Source organism: Pyxicephalus adspersus, chromosome 1, assembly GCF_032062135.1.
Source record: "Pyxicephalus adspersus chromosome 1, UCB_Pads_2.0, whole genome shotgun sequence".
Taxonomy (NCBI): domain Eukaryota; kingdom Metazoa; phylum Chordata; class Amphibia; order Anura; family Pyxicephalidae; genus Pyxicephalus; species Pyxicephalus adspersus.
Window position 1 is genome coordinate 44,759,540 of NC_092858.1, and position 16,710 is coordinate 44,776,249.

General features: G+C 38.3%; 1 protein-coding gene across 1 annotated transcript in view; it reads left to right on the forward strand.

Moving 5' to 3' along the window:
• Window positions 1-2,190: 2,190 nt before the first annotated feature.
• The window catches only part of FKBP11 (FKBP prolyl isomerase 11), a 27,077-nt gene continuing 12,557 nt past the window's right edge, over window positions 2,191-16,710 (forward strand). Inside the window, exons 1-4 of the mRNA XM_072409343.1 lie at window positions 2,191-2,383; window positions 3,397-3,459; window positions 9,758-9,845; window positions 14,994-15,027. Of these exons, the coding sequence (XP_072265444.1) occupies window positions 2,273-2,383; window positions 3,397-3,459; window positions 9,758-9,845; window positions 14,994-15,027 (296 nt within the window). The 5' untranslated portion in view covers window positions 2,191-2,272. The remainder of the gene's footprint in view (window positions 2,384-3,396; window positions 3,460-9,757; window positions 9,846-14,993; window positions 15,028-16,710) is intronic.

Here is a 16,710-nt window from a genome sequence, read left to right on the forward strand (position 1 = left end):
TCTGCATTATGTGTTCTCTATTTCATACAGCCTTATTATATATTCTGCATTATGTGTTCTCTATTTCATACAGCCTTATTATATATTCTGCTTTATGTGTTCCCTAATCCATACAGTTTTGCTATGTATTCTGCCTCATGTGTCATATATTCTATACTGTTTTTTTCAGATTATGCCCTGTTATCTTCTTAAAAAAACATGTTGTTCAGGAAGGTCACCACTTCTCATTATCATCTTGCCAACCCCTGATTTACTAACGTAGTAAACATATCACTTTCATTTTTATCACTTATCACTGCATTCCTTTTATTCTAAAGGTATAGAGAATTTCAACAGGTATCTTTCTGTATCTGTTCTTAAAGCATAAGGCTAGCTTTCAAAATGTTAATAAAATGATCTATACATTGAGTGATGTACATCTGCATTATTATTCCTTGCAGATGTCACAGACAAAAATTGCAGTTTAGGTTTAAATCCCAGGCAGTCACAGAACATAAACAGCCTTGCTTTGCTGACATACCAACTGCAGCCATAGATAATTCCTGAAAAAAACTAAAAAATCAGCGGGTCAGAAAAATAATCCTTATTGATTTTTTGATTAACAATTATTATTGATAAAAATAATTGATAATCAATAATTTCTGATTATTCTATTAATACTTTCTGGAAATCCACATACAACACATGCTGACAATATACAGCTGGTGGTAATTGTTGTTGGCAGATCATTCTCTACTGGGCGATGCTGATTTTGTTTACTCCCTGGGGTTTAATTGTGAGTAGATAGTAGACCTGAAATGCCAGCTGAGGAATGTATGGATATGCAGGGAAGGCCAAAATAGCACCAACAAAACTTCAGAAAATGAATGTAAATGTGATTCTTTTAAATAATACCTTGATGGAAAGATATTGTGTTTTGTCTTTTGCAATTTAAATGCTTATGGAAATGTGCATATATCAGCGAAATGTACTGCATGTTTTTTTGTTTTTTTTTTGTATTTTGCCCATACATTTAAAATTACACTTTAAAGTCCATGTAGTTGTGCTTTCAGTAAAAAGCCAATGGAAAGTTTTAGAAAATTACCCAGTGAGGATTTCTGACTATGATGATCTTATGATGGCCGTATGCAATTTTGAAAAAACTATTGATTTTCTATCAGCTTTTTTAAGTAATCAAACTGATCAAAGCAGACTACCAACAAAGGCTGGTAGAAGTTGCCGGAACATTTGCCCATGTATCATCAGCATACATGTTGGAAGAAGGACATTGTTACAGAATTGTCCTGGTAAGGAAACCTTTCCTGAGACTGTCATTAATGACATCTCATTCTGGAATACTAAGCACCTGGCCGCAGGGGGATAAATTTTACTTTTATCTGTCAGTCTGTAGGTGAGGGTTAGACGTGAGGATCAGCACCCAGTACCAGTGGTAGTAGAAGAGCAAGGTGAGCGGTTCTATCAGGATATTACAGAAATAGAAAGGAGGTACCGGGGGTGGGGTGTGTAGGTGAGGGAGTAGGTATAGGGGTGTGTAGGTGAGGGTGTAGGTATGGGTGTGTAGGTGAAGGAGTAGGTATGGGGGTGTGTAGATGAGGGTATAGGTATTGGGGTGTGTAGGTGAGGGTAAAGGTATGAGGGTGTGTAAATGAGGGTGTAGGTATGGGGGTCTGTAGGTGAGGGTATAGGTATTGGGGTGTGTAGGTGAGGGAGTAGGTATGGGGGTGTGTAGGTGAGGGTATAGGTATGGGGTGTGTAGGTGAGGGTAAAGGTATGAGGGTGTGTAAGTGAGGGTGTAGGTATGGGTGTGTAGGTGAGGGTGTAGGTATGGGTGTGTAGGTGAGGGAGTAGGTATGGGGGTCTGTAGGTGAGGGTGTAGGTATGGGGGTGTGTAGGTGAGGGTATAGGTATGGGGGTGTGTAGGTAACTAGGTAGCAGTGTCGTCTATAGCTGAGTGTGGGGGCAGGGTAGGTATGAGGGTGTGTAGGTGAGGGAATAGGCAGTGTCCGGTCTATAGGGAGGTGTGGGGGAGGGGAGGTATGAGAACACACACATTAGTATCTGCGCCCGTTATGAGATTTATGAAGCGCTCTCCGTTCAAAGATATGCGGGGGGCGTGTCCGAGACGGAATGATAGACACGTACGAGTTGTCGGCGGGCATAGAGGGGGCGGTGCCTCCGTTAGCCCCTCCCTTTGCTTTCTGTGCCACGCTCCCAGTGAGCTGTCTCTCTCTCTCGGGCAGCTGTCACATTCCCTCCATCCTCCGCTCATACCATGATCAGGGCTCTTCTGTTGCTGCTTGTGCTCTCCTCCTCTGCACTGATCAGGGCGGACACCGAGGAAGAGGAGAGTGAAAATGTCACTGAACTTATCATTGAGACCCTGGTAAGTGGTGCCAGCTGGAGAGGTACACGTGGTAATGATGTGGGGCAGCTGGAGGTGGCACAGACCCTCTGCCATTGTGTATGTCACCCTCCTGCTTGCATTACTTCTGTGCAAACTTTGCAGCTAGTCTTACTTCCATTTCATGTAGTTTCATATTCCTGTCCTCTTTCCATTCATGCATGTAATGTATTCATCAGTTGCCCTCATATCTGCACCTTGTTCTACCTGGCTGTGTGCAGCTCATCCTCCACCTGTATGAGCATGTGTCCTCTGTGTGTGTGTGTGCGCGTGTGTGTGCGCGCATGTGTCCTCTGTGTGTGTGTGTGCGCATGTCTCTTCTGATGTGTGTGTGCGCACGCGCATGTCTCCTCTCTGTGTGAGCGCACATGTCTCCTCTGTGTGTGCGTGTGCGCACGTGTCCGTGTCTCCTCTGTGTGTGCGCGCGTGCCCATGTCTCCTCTGTGTGTGTGCACGTCTCCTCTGTGTGTGCGCGTGCGCATGTCTCCTCTGTGTGTGTGTGTGTGTGTGTGCATGCGCATGTCTCCTCTGTGTGTGTGTGTGCGCATGGCTCCTCTGTGTGTGCGCGTGCGCATGTCTCCTCTGTGTGTGTGTGTGTGTGTGCATGCGCATGTCTCCTCTGTGTGTGTGTGTGCGCATGGCTCCTCTGTGTGTGCGCGTGCGCATGTCTCCTCTGTGTGTGTGTGTGTGTGTGTGCGCACGTCTCCTCTGTGTGTGTGTGTGCGCGCACGTCCCCTCTGTGTGTATGAGCATGTCTCCTCTGTGTGTGCGCACGCATGTCTCCTCTGTCTATTCCTTCTCCCTGGCTGTCACAATATTATTACCTCTTCCTCCATGCTTTACTCCTCTGCTCCCCTGGTATTAGCGGTCTTTTGTTTCTGGCTAAACTCCAGCATTACTCCTGCTCAAACAATGACCCCCCATCTCTCATATCTCCTGTTGCTTTCTGTGATTGAGACCTTTGCTCTGTGTCACTTGTCTCTTTCTTGTAACAGGAAAAGCCAGAGTCTTGCGGGGACACAGTTGATATGGGGGACACCATTCAGCTTCACTATACGGTGAGTATTTTGTCCCTTTCCCCCCATGGCTACATCTGGGCCAAACAAACGGAACATCTGTAACAACAATAACACGTCAGCACTAGGGCCCAGCCTGCACAGAGGAAGGGAGGACATGCTGGAGGTGGGGATGTGGCCGGGCCTCAGGTTTAACCCCTCCTGCTTGTTGTAACCCATTCAGGTCATAGTACGGGGTACCTAACTACAGCACGCCTGCTCTACATATGTAATGCACACAGGGAAGGATCAGTAACAACAATCCCACATTCATTCAACTTCATTCTAGCTGTAATTCCTCTGTTTCAGATGTTTAAGAATCCAAACTTAAAAAAACAAAACCCCTTTGTATGGAAATGTGTAAATAAATACTCCTGCAGGCTTTCCCACCTGAACATTCAGGAAGTTGCATGCATTCTTGTCTGCCCTACTAATAATATAGCAGAGATTATATGGATCCCATTCATTTGTAAATACTGCTGGGATCAAATGTTACAATAAAATATAAAGAGGGGTACAGATAATGGAGAACAGCTCATACAGGGTATTCAACCTTCTCCATATGCTTTGTATGTTCAACATAGATAAGTGTATAGACAGACAATGGGTTCACAATCCTGTCCGTTCAATTGTATACCCCAGATTGGTCTGCCAGATTTTCTGCAGGTACTACAAATGTGGGGGATGCACTCTAAGCATAGACATACATAGTCTGACCTAAACATATGTGGGGGAGTCACCTCTTATGTATGATGACACCCTAAAAGTAAATATTTATAGACCAACTCAAACATATGGAATTGTCACCTCTAATGTCTGATAGCACCTAAGTATAGACATACATAGTCTGACCTCAACATATGTTGGGGGAGTCACCTCTCATGTCTGATGGCACCTTATGGGTAACAATAAACTGTCTGATGGAAACAGATGCTCAGCATACCTAATGCATGGTGGAAACTCAATGGTAGTCATATTCCACATAAGCACTCATTGTGACAGTCATGAATGGGGTTTACAGTATAAAGGTGCGTACACACTTCCAATTTTTATCGTTCCAATCGAACGACGAACGATCGATTGGGCAAAAAATCGTTCGTAAAAAAGTAACCAACGACGCCGACGAACGAGGAAAGTCGCTGGAAACGAACGACCGGACCGACGGATCGGATTGGACGACGATCGTTGAACATTGTTCGTGTGTACGGTCGTTCGTTGATCGTCCATGTTCAGAGCATGCGTGATGAACGAACGTCCGTTCACTTTCCTGTCGTGCACATAGTTCCTCTATCGCTCAAACGATCGTATCTATTGTGTGTACAATATGTGCAGGATCGGTGCTATACGATCGTTCGTATATATCGTGCATGAACGTTCGTCGTTCGTTTTCCAACGATAATAATTGGAAGTGTGTACGTAGCTTAAGACTTAGGGGACTATTTAAAAATGTTTTCTTTAGAATATTCACGCAACTCATTTAGGATTCACACACTTTTGTAATGGTATTTAATTGGAAAGTGTGCTTTTTATTACACAATGCTCTTTTAACATGTTGGAAAGTTTCTTTCTAACTGCCATAGAAAAAAAAGTATTGTGGTATCTGGGGGTTCATGTCTATAGTGGCAGCAGGTATCGGTGACAATTTTTAGTTGACCATAATTGGTACCCATAAATTAATAGTAACTATTACCACTATATAGTCCCTAAATTCACATGAATTGTGATGTATCTATTTCATGTAAATGTGGGCAATCATGTAAAGTGGATGTTTGCAAAGTATTGCAGTTGGAGGTGTAATCCTTTGGTAATTTCTACAAAACTAAAGTATATTAAGGATTTAATAAATCAGAAGCAACATATAGCTCAAGCCTTATGTTTCCTCCTTACTCTCCAGTCTTGACATTGTGTGTGTACTTTGGACACATCTTTACAAGCGTTGAGGAAGACTTGATTTTCATCAATTGAATGCAATGATGCAAGTCTATTCACTAAAAATGCAACAGATGTTTGTACCTCTGTGCAGTATTTAATTCAACCTTGTGTAACAATGAATTTTGAGTAAAAAGTAAGCAAATGTAAATATTTGTATTCCCTGATGTAAACAAAAAAAAAAAAAAAAACCTGGACCTGATGAAGTATGAGGTGCAGATTTTTTCTATATTAACTTTCAAGGCCCATTTACATCTTTGTGTTGCATTTGGATATCTTTCCTAGCGCACCAGAAAAAGGTGCATACACTATTTTTAGTAACGTTTAGTTAGTTTTATATTTTCCAGATTCCTTAATAAATGGATACTTGAGATGCTTCACCTAACTTCATGCTTAAGTAAATCCTTATATCTGGTCCCTATAGTGAACAAAACCTCACATTACAAGTTTAAAGTAGAAATAATAAAGTAATTAACAGCACCTAATCTAAACGTTATTTGATTTTAATATGATTATAATGAGAAGGATTAAATAGTTCTTTGTGACAGCTATCTCCACATGGGGTACTTATTAATCTTCCAGTTGATGTTAATTTCTTCTCCCTGATCTTCAAATATAATATAATTCAGAGCATAAAGGAATAACATGAGGTTTGATGTCTCTAGGCAGGTAATAAAACACAGAGAGCAGCTTTTATCTGCTGTCATACTGTTTGTTTTAAATGTGTGTCTATTCACTGCACCATAAAACCTAATATTGACACACCACAAATGACCATGAATGAATCTATGATTTGGTTGCTGACTTGGCTTGAGTGACAGTTCAGGGACGGAGTGAACACAAGGGGAATGTAGGAAAGTTTCTGCAGTTTTACTTGCTGCATTGCTGCATCTCTGCTGTACATCAATTCATGGCTGTGGCAGGCTGCGGAAGGGATTACTTCCCAAGATTCGAGCTGAAATAATACAGGGAAGTCTTGTAAAACAGCCAGCAGCTTGGAGTGCCGATGTCATATATGTTTTTTTACATATATGAGTGAGAAATGCGCAGCTTTAACATAAATGTTAATATATTTACAAACATGCATCTCAAATGTTGCAACCTTTTTTTTCTTGTACTAAAGAACCTTTGTATGTTCTGTTTTTCTATAAGGTCAGCAGTCAAGCTGTAATAGTTATTTACTCTCTTTTTTAAGTCACTGTTTAATTCATATTCCTAGAGAATGTACCTATAGATAAAGAGAGATGACTATGGCTTGATCCTACCGAAAACATTCAAACAGGGAACAGTTTTATATTAATAAGTTGTGCTAAACCTGTGCAGATACCAGAAGGCCAACATGGGGGAAGTCAGTCATCCAAGTTGTAATTTAATGGACAATTGTTGCTGTTCCTCAGAGATAGGCATGGAACGAGGGCATCTACGCATTATTATCCATGCTTGTTTGCTCTCAATCAATGGAATCTATCAACAACGTTGTTTTAAATAAATAGTTGCATGTTTGTGGAGGGTATCCCATAAAACTGATGTTTGTGACCTAATAATAGGGCGAAAGATGGCTTTGCAAATACTGCCCTTTACAGTGCTTTTGCTGCCTATTAATGGTGAGGGGCTCTGGTGAAATTCTGAGGACCCTTTCTGTAACCTCTAAGGCAAGGCCAGGTGAAGAATTGGGCAGAAATGGTGACCACTGGAACTTCTCAGCAGAAGGAGGAAGCTTGAAGAACAGGACCTGCAACCTATGCTACTGAAGTAGTTCACAGCTCATAAGTTGGCGAGTATACTTTGGCCTTTTTGGCCTTGGATGGTAAAGGACCTTGTACTTTCTTTGCAGTTTTGGGCTTAACTTGAAAGTCTTTACAATGCCACAATTGGGCTTAAGAGTACTATTAGGGGCATTGGATAAGAATGCTAAGGGGCTTATTAAAAAAGGACAATGTGGCTGCACAAAAGAGAAACACACATTTTTAATGCGCAATGATTCACTTCACAAATACACACTGCACAAGCTTTGGGACCCTAAAGCCATCTTGGCACAACAGCACCCAGGCCCAAAGTATCCTTCTAAATGTGTTTAATGTTGGAAGATAAGCAGGATTGCCCCTAGATGGGAGACCATGTTTTTTGTACTTGCCTTGCATTGTTTTAGATTAAAAAAATATTTTGCTTTACAACCCAGCTGTGCTGATAACTTTCCGATTTCATAGTATTATAACCTTATCACTCCAAAAAAGAAAATAATAACAATAATATATATTTAGAGATAAAAATAACTAAGAGAACAACCTAAAACTACCAGAAACCAATTCTTCAAGGATTGTGCAATGTTTTTTTCTATATGTTGACCCATATTTCACTATAAGTGGGGGGACCACAGAACAAAGTTAGCATACATCTGTCAGCAGTTAGCTGTCAAGATTTTTTGTGTGCACAGCTTGGAAAAAAAAAATAAAATGTTTGTTCCAATTATTCAGTCTATAATAAAAAACCTGAGCACAGTATTTTTTTGAACTTTGTAGCAAGTAAAATCCTAAAATGTATTCCTACATGAAATAATGACTTAGGTAATGAAAACAATTACAGATAAATTACATAAATAAATGAATTCGCTACAGGTAAAAAGTACTAAAATGTTATCTGGCTGCACTGAAAAATGATAAGCAACTTCCATCTTTTCCCTTTGGCAAGCCTTGACTGTTAACATGTGGTTAGGTTCCCAACTTTCAGGAAATGCATGGATATCATGAAACTGCGGTGGGAAAAAACAGCCAGTTCTGTGTAATGGTGCACCTGGCAGTCATATAACGCACACTTTATCAGGATTATGGGGGTAATATTGTGTGGTCTTTTTATATTGCTATTGGTGGAGCATTCTGAAGAGTGGAGGGGTAGTTGCTTTGTAGATCATGGTTGAAGGTTAAATTGTTGTGGTTTGTGTGCAACACAACTTATATCTGTAGTATAAGCACTGATAAAGCTGAATAGAGAAACACATGTTGAGATAGCTGGTTTCATCATGTTCCCTGCTTGATCATTTGTGCTCCATACACAGTAAGATTGCTGCTAAAATCCCCCAATTTTGTTGTCCATTGACCATTATATGCCTAAAGCTACGTACACACTTCCAATTATTATCGTCGGAAAACGAACGACGAACGTTCCTGCACGATATATATGAACGATCGTATAGCACCGATCCTGCACATAAAGGTAACGACACGATCGTTCGTAGATATTGTACACACAATAGATACGATCGTTTAAGCGATAGAGGAACTATGTGCACGACAGGAAAGTGAACGGACGTTCGTTCATCACGCATGCTCTGAACATGGACGATCAACGAACGACCGTACACACGAACGATGTTCAACGATCGTCGTCCAATCCGATCCGCCGGTCCGGTCGTTCGTTTCCAACGAGTTTCCTCGTTCCTCGGCGTCGTTGGTTACTTTTTTACGAACGATTTTTTGCCCAATCGATCGTTCGTCGTTCGATTGGAACGATAAAAATTGGAAGTGTGTACGCACCTTTACTCTGCATCTTACAAGACCGTCGCATTGAAATCATAAATAATAAAAGGATAGATATTTGTTGCTCATATTCAAGAACCTTCCAAGACACTGTTGAACTTTGTTGTCAGCGAAAGATTTTTAGGATCATTTACTTTTCTAACCGTGCTTGCTGTGAAGTGCAGAACTGGTCTTTTAAACAAGACAATAATGTTAATAATGGCAGTTTAAAAGAGAAATCTGCAGTATCAGACTTTTATCTCTTGTGAAAGAAGCAGCACCCATTAATCTACATTATAGACAAGCCATTTTCTTAAGCACGGCATCTTGCTGACAATAAAAAGGCAGTTAATTGCAACAACTTGTATTATGATAAGCTTATAATAATTGCAGAGAATGCAAAACCCCGTCCACAGAGGAGCACAAAATCTTCCTTTGTGTAAAGATGGTGTATTGATTAATGTTTACTAATTATTATCCATTGGAGGGGCAGGTTTTCAACTAAACATTTTTAAAACATTGTTAACAATTTTTTAACTAGAATTTGTAGTTGTTTTTTCTTACAAGGATTTGAAGGATTTTATATAGGATACTATTCATTCTTTTCAGACATACAATAGAATGATGATGAATGTGGCAGGAAATATTTCTAAGGAACAGCTGACATTCTGATCCTTATGAAGATTACTAAAGCTTACTATTGGTAATACCATTGGCATTGCCAGGTCAATTCACTTTGCATACTGAACATTCGTTTGTGTTGCATTATTGAATATTTTCAGCTGTTCTGTGCGCGCTTACTCATGTATGCTTTTAGCATTGCACATGAGTGTTCATAATTTGTCTATTTTCCTCTGTAGGGAAAGCTGGAGGATGGGCGCATAATTGACAGCTCTTTATCCCGTGATCCACTTGTAGTGGTACTTGGAAAGAAACAAGTGATACCAGGTAAGAACAACTCAGCTTGTGGTTGATTTCAGTCTGATTCCTGCAGCACTGCTTCTTGACCTTCTATTTAGGGCATTGTGGTAGGTGCTACAGTTTGGAAATGAGCAAAGGAAAAAAATAACTGAATATTTGTATAAAATGTTTTTTTTTTTTCTGGTCAGGTACACATCAAGTCTTTTTTATCTTTGGGATTATTCTGCCACTTGCAGGAAGATTGGCAAAAGAATTGTAGGCCAGCCCAAGATAATTCCTGACTTTTTTTTACTAGCACATTCTTTTTTCTGCTAGAGCTGTTTTATGTCTTTTAGATTAGAGCACTTGGGGGCTTTCCAGGCTGAGAGATGTAGCTTCAGTACTTGACATGCTTCTAAAGACTCACTGTTTATGTGTGCAGTCTGGCAGAGCACCACGAGACACCTCAATTACTTAGGTCACTGGGCACCCTTGAAATTCCCAATTTGGTTTCCACCATTGAAAAGGTTATCCCTGTGATATTGTGACTCAGTGCTAAAGTCATCTTCTAAGTGGAATGTTGCATGTGCACACTCCATGCTCTCCCCATGTAGTATGAAGGTGGCATATAACTGCTGTTACTCCTTTTTTAGAGACCATTGGCTTCCCACTCATTTATAAGGCCTTTGTTCACGGGGTAGACAATGTACACTCAGGCTAACAATTCTCTGTGATTCTGTGGCATTTGATTTTTTTTATTTCTGTGCTTCAGAAACCATTTGTGGATGTCTGAACTGGTAACTATATCATATAAAGTACACTCTCTGCTATTTTATAGAAATAAGGATACTTAATAAACTTATTTCCTGCCTAACGTAGTTTATAGCTTTAACTTCAACCAGGACCTTGTTCTCTTGTTCTCCTATCTGGCTCCATTTTATTAAATATAAATATGGTCATATAATCTCATTGCAAACACATTTATCGGAAAAACTCAAAACTACTGTATTTTGTCAATCTGGATGGGTCTCCAGTTTCATTCTTCACCACCAGATAGATCATCATCCAAGCTTATGGTCTCAGTAATTGGGTTCTACCCTTAATGTCAAAGCACTCTCTACCAGATTTGTGAGTGCCAAGATTTGCAAGACTGCTATCTGGTTTTCTGTTTATGTTTAAAGTTCCACCAGGTGAATATTGCAGTTTCTTAGAGAGATGCCAGCTTTGGTAAGGTCCATTAGCCAGCCTTCCCCAGTTCTCACTTTTTTAAATATTTTTTTTTTTTTTTGGATGGGGGATTAATACATTTTGTTTTCTGCGCTGCCCACTCCTACAAAGATTTTCTACAAAACTAAGGACATGCTGGTAATTTGAGGGGTTATCCTGTGCTGCCCTACAGTTTTTTGTGTTTGCCATTGTCCAGTCCTGTATGTAGCTGTAAAACTCAATGGTAATTTATCGTGTCCCTTCATGCAGAGCAACGACAAAGATTCACTCCTTCTCTGCCATGTAACAGAGCTAAATGTCTTAATCATTGGTCTTGTGCGGTCATATAGGGCCAAAGAAGGTACCTATATCCCTTTTGTGAATGTCAAAGTTGGTTTACAAATTACGTAAGGCTTTTTCTCCCCCTAATGGAGTAAGAATTTTACGTATGAACTGCATTTTCCTTTGACTTGTATGGGACACTTTAAGACTACAGGTTCACAATTCTGAATAGGGTATGACTTGTTTTTGATATCATGTGTTACAGTTGGGAAGCCATTGATTTTTACTTGATTCATGCATACATTTGTACAGTCATATCTGAAGGCCCCAAGTACCAAGTATGCCTGGATTACATAAACCTTTTACCTTTACAGTACTGGAAACAAAGTCATTACATGCAAGAATAAAGTCATTACATGCAAGAACAGAGAATTTATCAGAAAAGCCTAAACAATTGGCTGGTTACTAGTGTTGTGTTATTTTATAATGCTGCACTGGTAAAGCCTCTTGTAAAAGCATGGCACTGCTCCTATATCCTGTGTACAAAATCACATCCTAGCCAGTGGCTATTTCTGGCCCGATCACGAACAGTAACCCAGAAAAAAGTGACAAACTATTGTTAAGGCAGGTTTTATATCCTGATTGAAAAATATTACAGCAAAATAAATGGAAGCTGTAGATGTAAAATAAAGTGAAGAGTCTGCAAGGACTATGCCAAGGTGTTATTAACATAAAATGGTGTTATCCTATGGTGTTAGCATACCCAATATGCCATAATCTCTTCACTTATGGTTTGTAGTTATGTACACCTATGTTCAGTTATATTATAGTGCTGTATGAAAACTTTACAACTCACTAGCTCACTTGTGGATTTACGTTTCCTCTTTAGTTAGTTGCATTCCATAGATGGAGTTTTTATTGAATGTTTATACTGGACAGCTGTCTTTTCATTTACTATTATAGTCAAACTGAGTTTAGTTCTTATGCATGACAAAACTTGACCCACAAATGCTTGTGGGTCAAGCATTGTAGGTGACCAGAGCAGAATAGGATTCCCTGTACAATGCAGGCTGCATGGCTGGAATTCTGAAAAGCCAAATAAAGGGGTGAAGAACAGGCATGACAAGTTCTTTTCTCCCTGGGTTTCATTCATATTTTGGTCAAAATGTGGACCAAAATGTGACCCATGTTTTATTTCTGTTTTTATCTTCAAATGAAGATTATTTAATTATGAAAAATATTTTAAATAAGCAGTGTGTTTTAAAAATCTTCAAATGCAAAACAGCTTATTCCACATTATAAATCTGGTTCTTAAATTATGTCGTTAGATTAAATCAATGCAGACATGTAACCTTTTCTAGCCACTAATCAAGGTGTAACATTGTAAAAGGTCTAAAAGCCTCCCTAATTTATTTGGTTCATATATAAACCTTATGCATAGTAATTAGTTGAGAGCTTGTTTGTATTGTTCTGTGCAAACTGAGATTGGGCAATATACTAAAAAGTTACTAGAGATGGATAGGTGTAAGAATTTAAGACAATAATGAACATACAGATAGGTCATTCTCAATTCATCCACTAGGTGGTGCTGTATTCAGTGACATTCACAACGAATAACAATTTTTTTATATATTTTTTTATTTTGGAAATTAAACGAAAACAGCACCATCTAGTGAAAAAAATGAAAATGACACTCACTATTAAACTAATATACTAAACCTACACTTGACCTGTCCCTCCACTTAACCATGACAATTAATTCACAGTTTTTTTTTGTTTTTTTGCATCCATATTAAGAGAAGCATAGAAACATAATCATAGGTAATGAACATAATACATAGAAAGAATGACCAAGTTTTTAATACCAAAATAAGGAGGTGATATAACTCATATACTTTAAAATAAACATCTGATAAGGTTACAAAATCAAATGGAAAAGATGTGTGATCAGTAAATGATTTCACAGAAAAGGAAGTATTCATGTCTATTTGAAAATCTTGTTGAATTTGAACAAAATCTTACCATGTCCTGTACTATGTATCATCGGGGATATTTGCGTTTTATACCGAACTGTAAAATTGTGTATTTACTGTCCCTGGGCATGTTTTTAGTAAAAGAAACTGGGTGAAGAAGGAAAGTCTATGTGGGTGATAGCACTCCGATGGTAAGAATAATTTATCTGGTGTTCGTTAGCAGAGATCAGGATACATAAATGATCATGTGAACTATAAGAAACCCCAGGAGAATCCAGTTTTGAACAGATTACCTGTGCAGAACAATTACTATTCACTGCCTGATCATACTATGGTGATGAGTTGGGATAAGCAACCCTGAACCCTCTCCTATCCTCCCATAGGATCCACACGTCTATAGATGACGGCCATGTGATAGATTTATGAAAAATATGGGACATTTCAGTACTTGTTTTTTTTCAGAGAAGATCAAACAATTTTATACTTAAGACCAGAGATTCTGTATTTTCTATAAAAATTGCACGGGAGCTGGAGTCCAAACCTATTTATTAAAATGTCAAGAATGTTCTTTTGAAGTAGCGCGCTTGGGAAGAAAAAAACATTTCTCTTCATTTTGATTATAGAACCTTGCCAGCTTGTGCTTTGAAAGACATATTTAACAAGCAATTCCATGTTCGGAATTCTCCACTGCTTTTGGGTTTAGGCTCTAATTTAAAACGGTCTTAAGATATAACAAAAAGGACCAGAACAGACTGAACATTTTTTTTCTTTTTTCACTTTTTGTAGGAGCATAAATTTAGATTTATAATATTGTTTTTTCATACTACTTATTTTTATCAACTTCTTTTTTTAAGTGGAATAAACAAGATGTGATATTTGTAGGTAGATGCATAGTAAAAACATTGGCTTTACTCTTTCAAAGAAAATAGATATCCTGTACAGGGTATACAAAGGCAAATTATAGCTACAAGAAATGTATTTGGCATGTTTCATGGCTTCATGCTTCCTTAATGTTCATCATAGACAATATACACCAGTGTAATGAATAGCCTAGATAGTGAAACGCACATGTGTGTGCTGGTATTCTTATGCTTTATATATAGCTTTAGTGGAACTAAAATTTAGGGTTCTAAAATGTACCTTCTGTTTGTGACATTAACATACATACAAAAATATCAGAATTGATGATATCCCCAGCTATAGGTTTGTGTTCTCTTCTATAAGAGCGAATAAACTATCACATGTTTTAATTGATGCTTCCAATATATCCTTTTATTCTAATCCATATGACACCCATGTAGACAATGGTGTAGATGTAGGATGCTTTGGTTCCTGCATAGAATGATTCATGGAATATCTGTTTTCTCTGCCAAATGCTAAGTAGATTTCAAATAATATACCTTTAGCCTTTTTTTTAATACTTATTTGCATTTTTATAGAATGCAAGAAGTAGTCTAGAGAGTATTACCCAAATATGTAAAAAAAAAAAATGTCTAAGATTTGGTTGAGTGTGTTACTAACTTGTGTGTGACTACATTCTGGTATGTTTGCAGAATTTCATGTGTAAACAGGTGAAGGTCAGATTGAGTCCTTCAGAAACCAAACAGAATATCTAGAACATATCTCTTTATATCGTAGTTAACTTTACACTCCATAATGCAGATTTGCTTTTAATGGATTGATGCAGATTTTACATTCTTATTATACTAATGTAACCTCTTATCTGTATCCATAGGTTTAGAGAAGAGTCTACTGGGAATGTGTGTTGGGTAAGTATGGGTACCATCAGTATCCACCTTGGTTTTTTAGACTTCAGATTCCATTGATGTTTTTTTTTTTTTTTTTCTTATCTGAATATAACACCGCAAACAAAATCCTTCCTAATCTCTATAGTGTAAGTAATCTTGCTTGGCTGAATTTTATATCCGTTGAAGCAGCTGAAGTCTGTACTTAGAAAGTACTTCTCTTTTCCTTCTTTTATGCTACTTGTTATTTGATAAATGTATTTATAAGGTGTTCATTTTCAGATTATATTACCACAAGACAAGTATAGGGATTTACATGGTATGATGTTCTCAAACAGCATTTATATGATGAAGACCTCATTTTTAGAGCTGCTAAGCAGTGAATATTAAACTTATGGTTAATATTGTACATGAATCCTATTTCTGAGTTTGTTTACATGCATAACTGATTTAAAAGACCTGTTCCTTAATCAACATCCACTTCTACAGATCTGTTTTACGTTTTAAAAAAATAATGTAATATTCCATATGCCATAGTAAAACATACTGAACAAAGAATATTACAAAACAGTTGTACACTGCATGCTTATAACGTAATACACATATACATGATGATTCATGTATACCTCAAAAACAGTGAAGGTGAAAGGGGAGACGTTATCACCCATTCTGCACTCACAAATTTGTGACTCCCAACTCTACCAGAAGCCACGTTGATGTCAGGGACGATTTTTATTTTTGGGGGAAAGCTGTTTACATATGGCCTTGTAAAAGCATTTGTGCAGGTGTTTTAAGTGACAGTGAATCATTCACCTGCATTGAAGGTTGGCTGAATAAATATACCCCTTAGTGATAGTAACTTATATTTTTTTTTTAGGGAGATTTGCTTATATAGGTCACAAGTCTATAGTGTGTAAAATATCTGCAGGCCTGAAATGGTCTGTAAGCAAAATGTAACTGATACAATGTATAGGCAAGAATAAAGATTGTGTCATACTATATAAAATCTGACAAGGCATCTTTTCATATATAGCAATGCTATGGATAATTGTCCCGTGAAAACGGCAGTGTTTATTTGCATGTATAATTCTCACCTTGTTTTTGAATAACTTTATTATGTTCACTGCTATGTCTGAACGGATCAGTTTCCCAATACAAGTCTATGCAAAGTACAGTTTAAGTCCAGAAGCAACTTAAATCGATCTGAAGCTATTCACGTACCCCAAAGCATACTGTGTATACATACCTCTAAAATACAAGGTATAAAACCCCTTCTGATCCCTTGTATGGGATATGTATCTCATTGTACTGTTATGACTGCAAACAATATCAATGTATATGTTGTATGTACCGTGTTTCCCCGAAAATAAGACACCCCCCAAAAGTAAGCCCTAGCAGGATTTTTGGCTGTTTTCGAGCAAGCTTGAAATATAAGCCCTCCCCCGAAAGTAAGCCCTATTGGCTTCTTCAGAGAGTGTGGTCACGTGGTACACGGAGGGATACCAAGAGGAAGGAGGGAGCAGAGAGAGAGCAGGAGATTTCAAAAGCACTGGAGCAAGGGGTGAAGAAATAGGCAGGGTTAATTAACCTACAGTACTCTGGTGTGACACTAGCACTATGAGGTTGGTGGATTCTCTTTTCAAAAGGTCCTTGCTGGTATTTTATTCATTAGCAGCAATGCATATTTATTAATTGATTTTTTTTTTT